This window comes from Carassius auratus, chromosome 16 (assembly GCF_003368295.1).
Source record: "Carassius auratus strain Wakin chromosome 16, ASM336829v1, whole genome shotgun sequence".
NCBI classification, from domain to species: domain Eukaryota; kingdom Metazoa; phylum Chordata; class Actinopteri; order Cypriniformes; family Cyprinidae; genus Carassius; species Carassius auratus.
Genome location: NC_039258.1, coordinates 22,890,040 through 22,907,322, shown reverse-complemented (window position 1 = coordinate 22,907,322; position 17,283 = coordinate 22,890,040). Strand labels below are relative to the sequence as shown.

Below are 17,283 nucleotides of genomic sequence, written 5' to 3'. Positions count from 1 at the left end.
ATATATATATATATATATATATATTATGATCTTTATGTTTTATTGTTTTTTTTTCTCCCATACCTCGTGACATCAGTCATGGTGGTTTAATTTGAATTCTTTGTATTTATTTATATTTTTTAGATGAACCGGCCCATTCAAGTGAAGCCTGCAGTGAGGGGAGAGGAGGTAAATCATCTTTATTTGGCTTATTATAAAGATTTCTAAAGATCTTCTGCTCATCAAGGCTGCGTTCAGTTGATCATAAATATAATTATATTGTGAAATGTTAAAATTTAAATGAACAATTTTCTTTATCTTTGTGAATATCTAAGTGTAATGTATTTCTGTGATGCACAGCTGTATTTTCAGCATCATTCCTCGTCTTCAGTGTCACATGATCTTCAGAAATCAAACTAATCAAGACTAATAATTACAAAATGTTTCTAGAACAGCAAATCATCATTAATGCTGAAAACAGTTTGCGCATATGTGTGTAAACTTAAAACAACACCATTTGCTTAAGATGTATTTTATTTATTTTATTAATCGTAAATCCTTCCCTTGGTTTGCTAGTACAACCTTATAATTCAGTCAGCACCAGAAACCACTATTATAACAACTGGAAAAAGGTTTGAACACTCTCGACAAATATAAAGCTGTACACATTAAACAGAAAAAAAAATATATGAAATAGCAATGGCCACGGAGTCAGAAAAGTGCTAAACAGGAGCTATACTGTATGTGAAGTCCCTTCATGCATGAGGTTTTTAATGATTGTTCCTGTGGCTCACTGGTAGAGCATTGTGTTAGCAGCACAGAAGGTTGTGGGTTCAATTCCCAGAGAACACACATACTGGTAAAAACAAATGTATAACCTGAATGCACTGTAAGTTGCTTTTGATTAAAGCATCTGCATAAATGTAAATGTGATCAGAAACAATGACATTAATGCACTGTGTGAACATTGCAAAGACTGATTTGTCATATCATATTAAGTTATTTATTAAGTCCCTGCAACAGCAAATTAATCAAAGCCTACAACACTGACTGCAAGGAAATACGACAAACTAATTTGCTGCTAAATAACATGTTGGCATTCTTTCATCCACAAACACACTAAAACCACTAAAACAGTCTTTTACAGTAAAGAAACGCTTAATGCTGGAGTGAGTAATATTTAAAATGGATAGTTTACAGTCATCACTGTGTGGATGTAAATGTGCTCCTGCTTCTCAAGTGAATTCAGTTCACAGCAATCAAAGTTGGCTCCAGTAAATCAATGTTTGATTGCAGGTTATTATTCAGCAGAAATGCTGTGAAAGCTCTTCAGCTTGCAGTGTGAAACAGGCCTAGCTCACCGTATCTTCACAGGCCTCGTTTCATCAGATTACAAGATAGGCCTGGTATTGGAAGGCTTTTCTCCCATGAACTCGCTCTCCTGAACAGGATGAGTGATCACAGACTGACTCTCACTGACAGGTGAAGCTGTGCTCATAGCCGGTATCGGCATATGGTCAGTCTCAGTGGTGTCACGCTCACTGGTGGACATGGATTGACGATCACGTAGTTTTATTTTGATCAAACATGTCACACTTATCCCTGAGATGAGCCCCAAAACTACAGTGAGCACGATCAGAATTGCTTCGTTGCAGCTGGAGTGTGTCTGGTCTCCTGGATCTGAGTTTTTCTCTGTGGGAATCAAACAAGAGAATCAGGATTATGCACTGTTATTATATCAACGTTGACTCGTAAAATTAAATGTGATACAATGCGATCAAGTTTCCCATGTCTTACCGTTCACATCCAGCACATAGGCGTGAGGGTTTCCTTTAACCGTTTCACTATCCACAAAGCAGCGGTATAATCCAGCATCTGCCTTGCGAACACGAGAGATGGTCAAAGAGAAATTGCCGGTTTTGAAGCAGTTGTTTGCCAGCATGGCTCTTCTCTCGAAGCCTTTGCCAGGATTCACAGATCCGTTCATCTTGTAGTACAAAACACTCTCTTTGTTATGCAGCCACTTCACATCTTTGGCACTGAGTGCATAACAGTTCAGAGTGATGTTGTCCGTTTCTTCTACACTCTTATATAGAGCATCTATACAGGGAACATGACGTTAATCAAAATCACTTGATGATTATGAGCTGATGATGACTTTCAGTAAGTAGCTCTCTTATACACGACCAGTCAAAAGGTTATTTATTTACTTATATAATATATAGTATATATATAATATTTTATATAATATTTATCATTTATTTAAAGGTCCCATTTTTCATGCTTTTTTGAAGCTTTGATTGTGTTTACAGTGTACAAAATAACATGTGTTCATGTTTCGCGTGTAAAAAAAAACACGGTATTTTTCACACAATTCACCTATCTGTATACCGCTGTTTTCACTGTCACAAAAACGGGCTGATGACTTCCTTGTTCTATAAAGTCCCTCCTTCAGAAACACATAACGAATTCTGATTGGGCCAGCGGTTCCTGTGTTGCCCTTTGTGTAGTAAGTTACAGAAACTGTTAAATGCACCAACTTAAATAATAAAATACACTTACCGGTTGTGGTCCATAAACAATGCCTTCTCCAGACAAAGAGGGAACTGCTCCATCTTTCAAGAATAATCTTTGTGCGAATCCTGCATTAAACTGATTGAGATTGAGGAAGTAGTCCTCAGCTAAATGTGCTGCACATAGTTTTACATGTAGATTATAATTTTCGGGAACCGAGTTAGACATAAATTGTAACGATTAATCTCCAAGTACAGCGTCCCTGGGAAGCCCAAACAAAGATGATTGGACTCTGAGATGAAAATAACAGTGTTTCGGCGACAAACACAAACGCGGCTCTTCCTTCTCTGTAGGAACGCAACAAGACCACGCCCCCTTTTTGTGTATTCCTGTGGGCGGAGGTTAGTCAAAAAACTGTTTTAGTGACGTCATTACTGCAGGAACTAGAGGGATGTAGTCCAAACGGGTCGTTTTTTGTAGGCGAATTCTGTTAAATAAAATATCTCGCTTGGCATTGAACTTTGAACATTTTTATGATTATTATCAACTTCGAAAACAGTTGTGCTGCTTCTTTTTCCTCAAATATTATCAATAGAAACTAAACTAATGCAAAAATAGCATTAAATTGATCAAAGCTTTTATTAATTATTTCTAATTCCAAATAAATGCTGTTTTTAAATTTCTATTCAATTCATATTAAAAAAAGCATTTAAAAAAAATCTCAATAATTCCAAACTTTTGACTGGTAGTGTATGAATCAGATAATAGGAAAGACTTACATAAAACATCCAGAATAAGTGAAGTTTTAACCCCATTACAGATGAACTCGTAGAGCCCCTGGTCAGTGTATTGTGATGATATCAGAAGCAGGTGGTTGTGTTCACAGGTGAAGTCTTCCTCAAGACCTTTGGCAGTCATGCACACATGGTTTTTGTATGTGGCGATAGTGGTGCCTGGCATCTTTCTCCATTCAGCATGATGACAGCCGCTGGCGTTAACGGGGAATGTGTACGGTTGGTTTAGTAACACAAAACCAGAAGGAATACCCTGGCAGAACGCTCCTGAAACAGATTCACAGAAGAGTCAGACTCTCTAATGAAGGGAATTTGGTTACAAAAAAGTACAGTGCATTTACACAAAAAAGCACTAAATAATTTTAATACACTCTTAAAAATAAAGGGTCCTTATTGGCATCTGTGGAACCGTTCCGTTGCAAAAACAAGGTTCATTATTGTGGGAAAAGGTTGTTTAGATGATTTAAATGTTCTTTACACTAATAATAAACTGATTCTTTTAAGAACTGATCACTGAAATGTTCGAGGAACCGAAAATTGCTCCCTTTTTTTTAGGATTGCTGCGATAAACATCCCTTTGGACACTTTATTTATAAGAGTGTGTTAACATATTTGATTTAGGGTTAGTTGCGTGAACCCTGGCATGTTTTTATTACGTTGATATAGGTACGTATTGCGGTGGTTCAGAATTCAAATAAGTTAATTCTCTATAGTGTTGAAAATATGCCCTCCACCAAAACCATCCCTTAAACCTATGATAGTGTTAACAAATGCAAAACTGATATAAAAACGCATTAGCTGATGCAACCGTGCCATTTCAGCTTCCTTATAAGCAGATTTAAACTGCATTTTTGGGATCTGTACCAGCGCTCCTTACCTCTCAAGTACATGTTCTCACTCAATGAGCTACCAAACAAATCTACCGTCTCTGAAAACACGTGTGATAACGTTCAAAGCATCAGTTTTCAAATCTCCAAGCATATAAATATTGTTTTGAAGTCATAACGTGATATATACACTTTATTAATCGAAACTCTGTAAATTTGTGTGAAAAGGAATAAAAGGTTTCAAAGTTTTACTGCCAGTAGTGTTCATTTATTTTGGAAAGAAGAGATGTACTTATTTGTAATTTTTTTTGTCTCGCTAAAAAGTGCACCCAAGTACATTTATGCCATGAGACCAGGTAGATTATTACTAAGTGTCACTGGGAATTATTGCAAACAGCAAGGTAAACATACTGAAGAATAGTGAACAGATGCATTTCAAATGGAAGAAAGTTATTACTCAACCAAATACATATGAAATATACAGTACAGTATAGTGCCTTAGTACTGAACATCAGTATGGCTGTGATTAATTATACTGTATAAAAGCACAACAATCAACCTAAATAAAAATAGGCAAAGACAAAAAAAAAGAGGTTTCCTACCTTCATAAAGTACAACTATAAAAGTTGAAGCCAAAATCAAATTCCAAATAGCCTCCATTATGATGCACTGAAACACACATCAGCATGTCAATCATTGTGCTCCGCTTCAAATGCAAAAATGCAATGATAAATATTACACTTGTGGGCTGGTCATTAAGATTAACTGCAGATTTATCAGTCTTCTGATTGTAATGACGCACTTACAAGTGAAAACAACCGTGACTCTCTATAACGCGAGATCAAATATTTAGTTCAACTCACTGCAAAAGCACACAGCAGCAACAGCTGGAAGTTCCAAGTGCTGAAAAGAGAGGGTTTTCTTCCTTCAAAATGACCATAAAAAGTTTAAAACTTTATGATGATGCCATTTCAGCGCATAACAACAAGGTGTCTTTTACTTCCGCTTTTTTCGGTGTTAGACAGCGAGAGAGAGAGAGCTCCTCCCAGAGAGCTATGGCAAGACATTTGGACATTTAAATGAAAATTAACTAGACTTTAAAAAAACAAAAAAAAAAAAAAAAAAACAGTATAATTAATTTTAAATTGTTCATTTAGCATTTGTATGTTACTGTCACTTTTTGTTTTAAATAATACAATTTAATATGAAAGTGACCAATCGGTTTTCTTTTACTAGAAAATATCAATACAAGTGCTTTTAATTTAAAAAAGTTAATTACCAATGCTACATTTCTCCAAATCTGATGAGGAAACAAACTCATCTGCATCTTGGATGGACAGAAGGTGAGGACACACTTTGATGTTTGTCTTGTTTTCACAGGTTGTGCATTTGTGAAGTTCCAGAGTCACTCAGAGGCGAACTCTTCCCGTGAGTGACCTACTCTTTATTCTCTCCTCTTTCCTCAGTTCAATTCAATTCGAATTCAAATGAGCTTTATTGGCATGACTTAATATTTATAATTACATGAATAAGGAATAAACGATTATCTAATACATAAATATAACAAATAAAGTTTAGTAAATTAAGTAAATGCATACTTTATTTCCGTTTCGTCTTCTCTCTAGAGCCAGACAGTGATCACTCAGTCTGTCTTAAGTTGTGATATTTTAAACAGCTCAGGTATTCTGCTGTTTTGTAGTTTAGGTCTAAATACAGCTTCATCTTCTTTTGTAATTTAGTGGCATCTTTCCAATAGGCAATGTAATTGTGTTTTTGTAACTGTGTGATTTGGTTGGGCTGGATTGTGCTGTGCTGGTTGGGTTTTTAGAGGTCTCCATATCTCACTGCCATAAAGAGCAATTTGCTTGTTTATTGCTTTTAGGATTTTTAGCCAGTTTTGAATCAGAATTTCATACTGAATTGTATTTTGATCATGTAAGAAGACTCTCAGTGCCTTTGCTTTCAGTTCATTCACAGCCAGATTGATGTTTCCCATTGAGATGTTGTTCTCCCTCACACGAAAGAGCTGGGGTTAAGACTTAATGCCAAGAAAGTGTGCTTTCTTCAGTACAGAGAACCACTTATTTGGGTGTGGTGTGTGATTCTACCACGGTGCAGGCACGTATGTCTCCAGCTCGGATTGAGTCTATCCTCACCGCAGTCACGAGAGCAAGAGAAGGCCAGTCACTTACTGTGAAGCAGTTCCAGACTGCTGGGTCTGATGGCAGTTGTGTCCAACTTAATAAGTCATGGCCTGCTTTAAATGAGACCCCTACAGTGCTGGCTCAAGACCAAGGGGTTCTCCCTGAGGGCAATGGACGCGTCCCTCACCGGCTGGGGTGCGGTCATGAGTGGCCACCATGCCCGCGGACTGTCGAGGCATATAAACTGCCTGGAAATGCTGGCCGTGCTTTAAGCAAAAGTGGAGAGTTTTTGGCCATGCTCAGGTTTATCTTTTTTGTGACTCGAATGACATTGCACTGTCTCCTCTGGTACTTTTCTGACTCATCCAGCTCCACTGGGTCTGGATGCCGTGGTTTACATGTAGCTGAGGCTTCGTCTGTACGCTTTTCCCCCAATTGCTCTGCTCCAGGTAGTTCTGGAGAGAGTGCACCGGGACGGAGCCCAGCTGCTGTTAGTAGCCCCATTTTGGCCGGGCCTGATTTCCCTCTTTGATGGGATTCCATGGGAGGTTCCCATCAGGAGAGATCCTCTCACAGGCAGAGGGTGTTGCTTCATTCCTAGAGGCTAACGCAGGCTTTGCCACAAATGCTTTTAAGCTTCCTGGTCTCTGACGTCTCGCCTATCCATTGGACTGATTACACACGTGGTTCAGAGCCGGTCACATTAAAGGGCATTCTCAAAGCGTCCTCCGAAGCAGTGTCTCGTTCCTTTGAGGAACTATGGTTACATGCATAACCTGAAACATTTAGTATGTTTTTTAAGACTTTTGAATTACGGGAACATAGCCAGTGTCCCCCATAAACTTCACATAAATGTCATAGTCATTCTACAAATTTCTTTAAACCACCTAAACCAGTGCACACACTCACACACAAACACATACACACACACACACACACACAACGACACATTACATGTCCATTAGCCTTATAAGATTTTAAAGTTCTCTTTTTATCAATGTAGAAAGAAAACTAGTTTTAAATAGGGTTTTGCATTTACATTTCAATTTAATTAAGCAGACACTTTTATCCAAAGCGAAAACAACAAAAGAGCAATTATGTGCAATTGTTACAAAAAGTCTCAGTTTAATTCAGTACACTTTTTTATAGTTATACTTCAATAAGAACAATTCAATGACTGGAAAGACAATTAAAATGTTAAAAATTAAAAAAGATTTCTGTTTCAAATAAATGCTGTTCTTTTAAACTGTCTATTCATCTGTGAATCCTGAAAAATAAATTGTATCACGGTTTCCATCAAAATTATGTGCACCACAACTGTTTTCAACACTGATAATAATCAGAAATGTTTCTTGAGCAGCAAAGCAGCATATTTTCATGATTTCTGAAGATCGTGTGACACTGAAGACTGGAGGAATGATGCTGAAAATACAGCTTTGATCACAACAATAAATTACACTTTACAAAACATTCACATAGAAAACATTAATTTAAAAATTTCATTCATATTTCACAATATTACTTTTTTGTACTATTTTTTAAGTGCATTCTTGTTGAGCAAAAGAGACTTCATAATGTAAATTATTTTCCCTAATAATATAATATAATATAATATTTAAACAATATATTTTTCTGTTGTGTCATGTTAAATGACACGTCATGAATCAGTTTCACTCAATAAATATTTAAATGGTTTGTTTATTCCTATGTAAGTAAATAAACTGAAGAGAGTGAGTTTTAACAGACTGCAGTAAAAATCAAGTCCTAGGCCATAAAAGCTCAAGCATATGTGGAAGTTGTATTGTTAACTCTTTCCTCTGTCTGTCTCAGCTGCTTCAGCATCATACCTGTCACCTGTGTCTACAGTAGCGGCGCTGCAGATGCAGCAGATGGCAGCACTCAATGGTAACGGCATCATCACCCCATCACCCCCTCGTCAGGTGATCATCACCACACAGCACAGCTACCTGTGCTTCAGGAACCAGGTCCAAATTACATCATAATATGCTTACATTACAATATTCAGTACCGCTGCGGAGTAACCCAGTACCTGTGTGATTCTTCATAGACAGAAACAGAGAGAAGTAGTTCCGGCTACGATGTTCTTCCGCAAGACGCAAGCAGTTCTGTTTATTAACCGCTAGAGCGTCAAAAGTTACCTACCGCAGCTTTAAATGCATGTTATATGCAAAAAATAATTGTGTAATTTCATAATTATGGTTAAAGTGTTACTGCTGAAAACTGACAAGCATTTATGATAAACTAAAATATACTTTAATGACAATTCTATTGTAACTTGTATTTTAAATACATTTGCAATTACACATTTGTAATGAAGTTGCAATTTAGTACATTTAAAATACATTAACTTTATCATGTAATGACAAATAACACACTTTAGAATCAAATCACAGTTAAAATCAAAATCAAGTTCTTGGGCTTAAAGGGTTAGTTCACCCAATAATCAAAATTATATAATTAATAACTCACCCTCATGTCGTTCCAAACATGTCAGACCTCCTTTTATCTTCTGAACACAGTTTAAGATATTTTAGATTAAGTCCGAGAGCTCTCAGTCCCTCCACTGAAACTGTGTGTACGGTATACTGCCCATGTCCAGAAAGGTAAGAAACACATCATCAAAGTAGTCCATGTGACATCAGAGGGTCCGTTAGAATTTTCTGAAGCATCGAAAATACATTTTGGTCCAAAAAATAGCAAAAACTAAGACTATATATAGCATTGTCTTCTCTTCCGTGTCTGTGTGTGAGAGAGTTCAAATCAAAGCAGTCTGGATATCCGGTTCGCAAACAAATCATTCTTCACGTGTTCATCGTGTTCATCTTCAGTTCTCTCTTCACAGCAGTTCAGTCAGTGTACTGTTTGAGTAAATGAATTACTCCGGGATATTGGTTTGTTTGAACTCAGAGGGAGTGTCAGCCACATTAAAAAAATTAACAGCTTAAGTCATTTGTGGATTAATGCGTATTAGAGTATTATAAGTGCACTTTTCACAAGGTGATCTGTATGTGAAGAGTTCAGCTTTTACTGTTCTTTTACTTGTCAGTTTAAACTCCACGCTGCTCTGTGATTGGCTACAGGTACAAACACTCCGCCCACTATTGCAGCCACTCCCATCTCAGCTCTGCCTCCACCAATCGGAGTGAACGGCTATAGTCCCATACCGGCAAAAACCAATGGGCTGCCAGCTTCAGAAATCTACACCAATGGTGTTCATCCATATCAAGGTGAGTAAGGAGAATCCCTAATGCTTTGAAACTGCACAGAGCACACTAGAGATGACCCTCAATCAGGGACGGCCCGGGAATAAAAAACAGCCCTGGATTTTCCCCCAAACGGCCCTGCCACAACTTAGGCCGGTGACCCATGGTGATTAAAACAAATGTATTATTGTATGAAATAAAGTACTTGAAATCTACATAAAAAGAGAATGCACAAATGTATTTTATGACATAATGTTAAACATAAAATTTGAATCTAGAAACCAGAAACAATTTTGAGTATTCGTATGTCTTTGTGTGTGTGTGTGTGTGTGTGTGTGTGTGTGTAGGCTACTTCATTTACACTGTAAAAAAACCCCACTGCCTTAAAATGTTAAAGGGATACTCCATCTCAAAATGAGAATTTTGTCATGAATCACTTACCCCCATGTCCTTCCAAACCCATAAATTCCTTGTTTGTTTTCGGAACACAATTTAGGATATTTTGGATGAAAAGCTGAATGCTTGTGACTGTCCCCATAGACTGCCAAGTAAATAACAGTGTCAAGATCCAGAAAAGTATGAAAATCATCTTCAGAATAGTCCAAGTCGTTTTCATCCAAAATATCTTAAATTGTGTTCAGAAGAAGAATAAATCTTTTATGGGTTTGGAACGACACGGGGGTAAGTGATTCATGACAACATTATCATTTTGGGGAGGAGTCTCCCTTTAAGTTCAGTCAACTCATCCTCTAACAAGTGATCTACTCACATAATGGGAGTGAGTTTAGCATGCACAAAACCCCTCACATTCATTCAGAAACTGGTGAATGCTTTCTCTTCATCATTCCTCCGGCCCAGAGTCCGGCGGGGGCAGTGTTAGATCCTCTCCAGCAGGCGTACGCAGGCGTGCAGCACTATACAGGTGACTGAGCTCCTCAGTCTCTCACTGAAGATGTTTTGTGTCACATCCGTCTGTATCAGCATGTGTCAAACTCTCTGCTTCACAGCTGCCTATCCAGCTGCATATGGACTGATCAGCCAGCCGTACATACAGCAACCCACCCCGGTTTCCCAGCAACAACTGCAGCAGCAGAGAGAAGGTGATGTCATTTCCTGTTAGAAGAAAAGGACAGTTTGTGTACTTCCACAAATTAAAAAATAGTTCTTCTTAGGAAAATAAAGTGTCAAATGAAATGTAATTGCATGTTAACTGTAACTTCATTGATATTAAATTCAATTAACTGAACTTTAGAGTTTTTTGACACACTTAAGACCTTCATCTTTATATGTCATTACATAATTACTATTGTCTTTGAAAAATGGTTAAAGTGCTGCTCAATGTCCTGACAAACTAAAGCTATATCTTTATGATAAGCTAATACAATTATATCATTTCTATTAAAACTTGTATGTATTTAAATATATATATGTGTATATATATATATATATATATATATATATGTGTGTGTGTGTGTGTGTGTGTGTGTGTGTGTGTAATTGCAATTTAAAACATTTAAAAAACAAAATGTACTTCAAATGTAATCTAAAATACCACTACAATTAAAATCTAAATAGGTGCTCTCTTTTAAAGCAGAACAAAATATATGAAAACATACTTATTTAAATGAACTCTAATTACATATAATTACATTCTAAAAAAGTATACATAAAAGTGACTTTAAGTGATCTTTTATTTTATAAATATTATATTACCTAGAATTATTTTAAACATACATACTTACAGAATTTTAAGTACACTACAAGTGCACATTCAGTACAAATAAGTGTACTTTTTTACAAGTTCATTGCTAATTATTGGTTTATTTATACATATGTGTTAATAAATAACTGCATATGAGTTTCTCATTATGTATGTGTGTATGTATGTGTGTGTGTGTGTGTGTGTATGTGTGTGTGTGTGTGTGTGTGTGTGTATGTGTGTGTGTGCTGCAGGTCCTGAGGGGTGTAACATCTTCATTTACCATTTGCCTCAGGAGTTCACTGACTCAGAAATGCTCCAGATGTTTCTGCCGTTCGGAAACGTCATTTCTGCAAAAGTCTTTGTCGACCGAGCCACCAATCAAAGCAAGTGCTTCGCTAAGAACGAGCACCGTGTGTGTTCAGGAAAATACTAACTAGGGAGCAACTACCTAGAAACCTCCCACAATTCACATAGCTATACACTGGTGATATTGTATTATCATTTAGATATATATATATATATATATATATATATATATATATATATAATTTTTTTGTTTTTTTTTGTTTTTAGTTTTTATGTTAAGGTTAAAAAGTTTATTAATTTTGTTTGAGTGTTTTTGTTTTTAGTCTAGAGCATTGCGTTAACAGCACAAAAGGTTGTGGGTTCAATTCCCAGGGAACAATGTAAAGCCTGAATGCACTGTAAGTCGCTTTGGATAAAAGTGTCTACCAAATGCATAAATGTAGTTAACTGTAATAATCCTGGCACTATCGACCAATCAGAATCTGCATGGCAGCACTTTTCTCTTTTCTCTTTGTCTCTCAGGTTTTGTGAGCTTCGATAACCCGGCGAGCGCTCAGACGGCCATCCAGGCCATGAACGGATTTCAGATCGGCATAAAGAGACTCAAAGTGCAGCTGAAAAGACCAAAAGATGCCAACAGACCCTACTGAGACCCAGACAGGTAAGAGCAGACAAAACATTAGGAAATAGGGAGATTTGTCATGCAAAAGGAGGGAAAAATTAGAAAAAAGATGAGAAAAAGAGACAATTCTGAAGGGATTTGTCTTAATAAGGATGCTTATGATAGATAATACAGAGGCAGTGCATGCTCAAAATATATATTTATATGAACAAATGACACAGACGACTTCAGACTTCACTCAGAAATTGCTAGTAATTTCACAAATAATTTTACATTTTACATTTAGTCATTCAGCAGATGCTTTTAATCAAAGTGACTTACAAATGAGGTCAATAGAAGCAATCAAAATCAACAAAAGAGCAATGATATACAACTGCTATAAAGCCTAACACAGAACTTTTATTATATAATAAATAAAAATAAAACAGATAGAATACAAAAAGATTAGAAAAGCTAGTGTTAAGTTTTTTTTTTTTTTTAAGAAAACAAGCAGTTGATAAATGAATAGATTGCAAGTCTAAAAGGGGAAATTAAAAAAAGAGATTAGAATAGAATAGAGAGTGCTAGAGTCAGAGAGTCAAATAAAAATGGAAGAGAAACAAATTACAAAGAAACAACTTGACACAACTAACTTTGGAAAGACAAGTGAAAAAACAACTATGAAATATGATATAAAAACTTTATAAATCACATTTTTTCTAAAGTAACCCTGCCAGAAATGATACACTTCACGTTTAAATGTGACAAACAAGCATAATAATAAAAACTATGATCAGTTTTCTTTCCTGGTGATGCTGTTTCGTGTTCTCCTGATGAAAGTCAGAGACCCCATGGCTATGGTTTGCTCTAGCAGCAGATAATCCACCAGCTCTGAAGCTGTAGTAAGTTGATTGGCTTGTTTGGTTCGGGTTGCTCTGTTGTTTTTCTGCAAAAGGCCACAAGGTGCATTTGATCTCTCTGATGAATTACTGTGAGATCTGACTGATCGCTTTCAGTTCGATTAGAAATGAATTACACATTAGTAACCCGCTCACTCTCTGTGATGATGATGATGAAGTAGACTGCAGTCTCTGAAGTGTTTTATTTTGTGCTGTAAATAGCGTGCTTATAGTTATGAATGATTCAGAACGTGTATCATATAACATAAGAGCAGGTAAATAAAGATTCTGTCATCATTGGCTCACCCTAATATTGCTCTTGACCCATATTCTGTTGAACATAAATGAAGATGTTTAGAGGAATGTTCAGGCTGCTCTTTCCCATAAACATGAATGGAGCAAAATGTTCTGAAGCCATTGTGCAAGGAGCAGACTGAAATTTAAGTCTCATATTCAAACTTGGCAGATTTTAAGTCATAACATGAAAGTGAATAAATGACATGACATTCAGTCATTCAGAGAGATGTCAGTTTATTCAGTGAATGATTACGAACCATCACAGGAATCACTCGACTGGAAAGAGTGTCATCTAACATGAGCGAGATGAGCGTGAGTGATGATGATGATGATCCAATAATGTTTTTATTCACACTGAGGAGCCTGAAGAAACAGACATTAACCTGAAAGCTGAAGCGCTGTCTGCTCTTGGACCGGCTGCTTTTTTTCCTGTGATCCAGAGCAGAGGATTAACAGTGTAATGCAGTCGACCTCTCTCTCTTTCTGTCGTCAGGATGGAGATTACTGAAGCAGACCCCAGACGCTGAGCTGCACAGCTGAATTGTTAACGTGAGATGTTTGTTATCTTGCACACTCATATGTGTGTGTACATGCTAAGGACAAATATAAGATCATGTACATAGGTCACATGCATTCAAACACACATGCACACAAAGTTATGGAGAGATGTCAGTGGTATTAACACAAACACACACACGCTACTTCTGATGGACTTTCTTACAACTACAAATGAATTGACATGACTGTTTTTCATACAAAATATATTTAAAAAACAAAAACAAGAGAAGACAAGACAAGCCACAATAAAATGACCATGATCAGGTTTAAATAATTAAGCTAAAACATAAACTATTTGAAAAAGAAAATAAGAATAGTTGCATAAAAGCAAAAGATGATAGTATTATTATTGTAAGAAAAAACATCTTAAGATCTCTACATTTTCATTATAAATGTGATGTTAGGGGACTCAGGAACTTCTGGGCAGTTTTAATGCTTTATCTTTTCATTTATCTATTTATTCATATTTGAAAAACTTGGTTTGGGATGTGGTCTCTTGGTTTTCATGTTTTTGTTTTGTTTAGAGAACTACATTAAAGCAATTGTAAAACTTTGTAACTTATTGAAATATGAATCGCAAAGATGATATTTACGTCTTAACTTTTTTGATCAAAGTTTTGTTTCTTATTTAAATAAAATAAAGGTATTAAAACAAAGGTCTGTCATGCTTTACGTGATCTGTGTGTATCAACGAGGGTGTCATATACTGAAGAAGCCTAAATGTCTGGATACTGAGATGATATTATATTTCAGGGAAATGAAGCAGACTGTAGAAAAGACACAGAGCTGGACCACGAGAGGATCAACAGATCGTCCTCTGACAGTCTGACACGCACATTCACACCGCTGCACCATACGGCTGCAAACACATCATATACATGTTTACATGACCTTTCTGATGTAATATTGTATGTAAGGATGCTGGCCTATATGTAAAAAGGAGCTTGTTCATTGGCCAACATTTGAAGGACGGGGCAATGAGAAAATCTCAACCAATAGCGTGAGCCTTGGGCGGGGCTAGCAGATTGTGTTTTAAGGCCATGATTAATAGTTAAATGAATGATTTGGTATTTGTGTTGTGTGAATACCATTACTGTCAAACCAAGATTTATTCAGACACCTTCAGCATTTCTCACATTATTAGCTTATTCGCTTTAGTTTGGAAAATGGTAATGCAATATGACAAGACTTCAGAGTTAAACCGTTTCAGAAGAAATTCATTTTGTGATAGTAATGTCAGATAACAATGATAGAAAGGTAATGGATTCAGATGAATAGTTGTCAGCTGTTAAATGTAATCGATAATGCCAATTTAGCTCAACCAGTTTCCAAGCAATGCTTCATTTTGTTTAGTCTGTGGTGGTAAAAGGTCACGTTAGCAATCAAAGAAAAAACACTTGACACAGGTCAAAGTGTCTAAATCTTTTTTGGAACCAAATTTCTATGGTAGTCCACTGTGTGAAGATTTTTTTGGGTATAATATGTCACACTTCGCTTTATTTTGCTATCCTCACTTCCATAAATTAACTATAGTGTCCTGCACCCACTAGTAAAAAAAGATCAACAATTATATCTGGTGTCTGAATCATTTAGGGTTTGACTGTGAATGGTTAATAATTAATAAATCAATTAAAAGAAAACGCTGGGAACATTTGAAATACATTTTAAGTACATATACAAACTCGATTCCAAAAAAAGTTGGGACACTGTACAAATTGTGAATAAAAACAGAAAGCAATGATGTGGACGTTTAAAATTTCAATATTTTATTCAGAATACAACATAGATCACATATCAAATGTTTAAACTGAGAAAATGTATAATTTTTAGTGCTGTCAATCGATTAAAAAAAAATTAACTAATTAATCGCACAATTTTTTAAAATTAATCGCGATTAATCGCGATTAATCGCAATTAAAAGACTGAAACTTTTTGGATATGTAAATGTAAAATGTAAATAATTAATGTCAACTCAAGACAAAGAAACTATTTAAATTCAAAATATGATTGTTTATTGGAATTTTTGTTTAACTTGTAACACAGATTTTCTCATGTAAACAACATACCTGCAATAAACCATTAATATCCTCCAAATTAACTGTTGGCTTGAAAGCCATATTTATTACAGAAATAAAAACACAGGCATGTAAGTACCATTTGAATTTCAAAACAATCAATGCCAATAAAAAACAAAAATGATTTCCATGTTGAATTCTAAGTGGACTGCAAAAAAATTCCAAAGTATAGTCATTGCCAGTGCTTTCAGTGGGCCAGTACGCACAGGTACTGCCACTTCCAAATATAGCTCTTGAGCGTACCGCCACCCCTCCGTGCGCCACCCAGAGCAGAAACTACATTACCCATTCACCCTTAAGTTATACAAGTGAATAGCGCATGTGTCGCTTTTCCCACTGTTAAGTGTCAACAACTCAACGTGGCCGGAGAAGGTGTGTGAAACTCGTTGTGAGTTATACTAAAGCAAAATCTTGAGTATTTATTGTCTGATAAACATTAAAAACTGTCTGCGGAGGTTGAGTCGTCCTGCAGCCCCCGCTGGCTGCTCATTGGCTGCAGCATCTTTTTTCTAAGTTCTAAAAAAAATACCGTAGACGGCAAGCCACAAATTTAGATATTCATTTATCTAATTAATCTATAGCCTATGCACAAAGACAATATGATCTTTTTTGTCCCCTTTTTTAAAGCTTGATGAAGAGAGAGAGCGCAAGTTGCTGCAGCTGAGGAGGACAGTGATGCACGCGTACAGGAGTGATTGACAGTTCGCGGCACTGTGTACAAAAAATACTCCGCTACACAATTATTTCGTTATTTTCTTTTAAGCTTATTAATGTTAGCGTTACAGAAAGGTCTGATTTACGCACTGTTACAGTCATTGTTTTTTTTTTTTTAAACAATGACATTTGAGTTCATGATTTTAATGTTGCTGTTTCTTGTGGCAGACTAAATGAAGAGTAATGTTTCTTGTGGCAAGTTTTATACTGAAACTTTCCGTCTAAAAGTCCTTCCTTCGTCTTATCCATATTTCTTTGCACGTTGAACACACATAGGCCACAACTGGAAATAAAAAAAAACTGCAACCGCGTTAATTGCGTTATTTTTTTTTAACGCGTTAAATATTTCAAATTAATCGAATGCGTTAACGCGCTAATTTTGACAGCACTAATAATTTTAAAGGAATAATAAGTTGATTTTAAATTTCATGGCATCAACACATCTTAAACAAGTTGGGACAACCCCATGTTTACCACTGTGTGGCATCCCCTCTTCTTTTGATAACAGTCTGCAAACGTCTGGGGACTGAGGAGACAAGTGACTCAAGTTCAGGAATAGGAATGTTGTCCCATTCTTGTCTAATACAGGCTTCTAGCTGATCAACTGTCTTAGGTCTTCTTTGTCTCATCTTCCTCTTTATGATGCACC

At 36.3% G+C, this 17,283-nt stretch overlaps 3 protein-coding genes across 4 annotated transcripts in view; 2 read left to right on the top strand and 1 right to left on the bottom strand.

Annotated features, from left to right (window-relative positions):
• LOC113116571 (CUGBP Elav-like family member 3-B) overlaps positions 1-5,669 on the top strand; it is a 41,057-nt gene extending 35,388 nt beyond the window's left edge. Inside the window, exons 4-5 of the mRNA XM_026284811.1 lie at positions 124-168; positions 5,495-5,669. Of these exons, the coding sequence (XP_026140596.1) occupies positions 124-168; positions 5,495-5,509 (60 nt within the window). The 3' untranslated portion in view covers positions 5,510-5,669. The remainder of the gene's footprint in view (positions 1-123; positions 169-5,494) is intronic.
• LOC113116569 (uncharacterized) lies at positions 856-5,129 on the bottom strand. 2 transcript variants are annotated; one of them, XM_026284808.1, is made up of 5 exons: positions 4,978-5,129; positions 4,717-4,783; positions 3,273-3,554; positions 1,777-2,079; positions 856-1,671 (listed from the first exon to the last, which is right to left on the bottom strand). In XM_026284808.1, exons 2-5 carry the CDS (start codon positions 4,772-4,774, stop codon positions 1,370-1,372), a joined length of 945 nt encoding a protein of 314 aa, XP_026140593.1. In that variant the 5' UTR covers positions 4,775-4,783; positions 4,978-5,129; the 3' UTR covers positions 856-1,369. The 2 variants fall into 2 exon arrangements, with proteins under 2 accessions (XP_026140593.1, XP_026140594.1); XM_026284809.1 differs by lacking the exon at positions 4,978-5,129 and having other exon boundaries at positions 4,717-4,952.
• A 2,330-nt stretch (positions 5,670-7,999) lies between the features above and the next one.
• On the top strand, positions 8,000-11,649 carry LOC113116570 (CUGBP Elav-like family member 3). Its single transcript, XM_026284810.1, has 5 exons — positions 8,000-8,243; positions 9,360-9,506; positions 10,341-10,404; positions 10,490-10,582; positions 11,436-11,649. The coding sequence occupies exons 2-5, from the start codon at positions 9,456-9,458 to the stop codon at positions 11,615-11,617; spliced, it is 390 nt and encodes a 129-aa protein (XP_026140595.1). The 5' UTR covers positions 8,000-8,243; positions 9,360-9,455; the 3' UTR covers positions 11,618-11,649.
• The last annotated feature ends 5,634 nt before the right edge of the window (positions 11,650-17,283 follow it).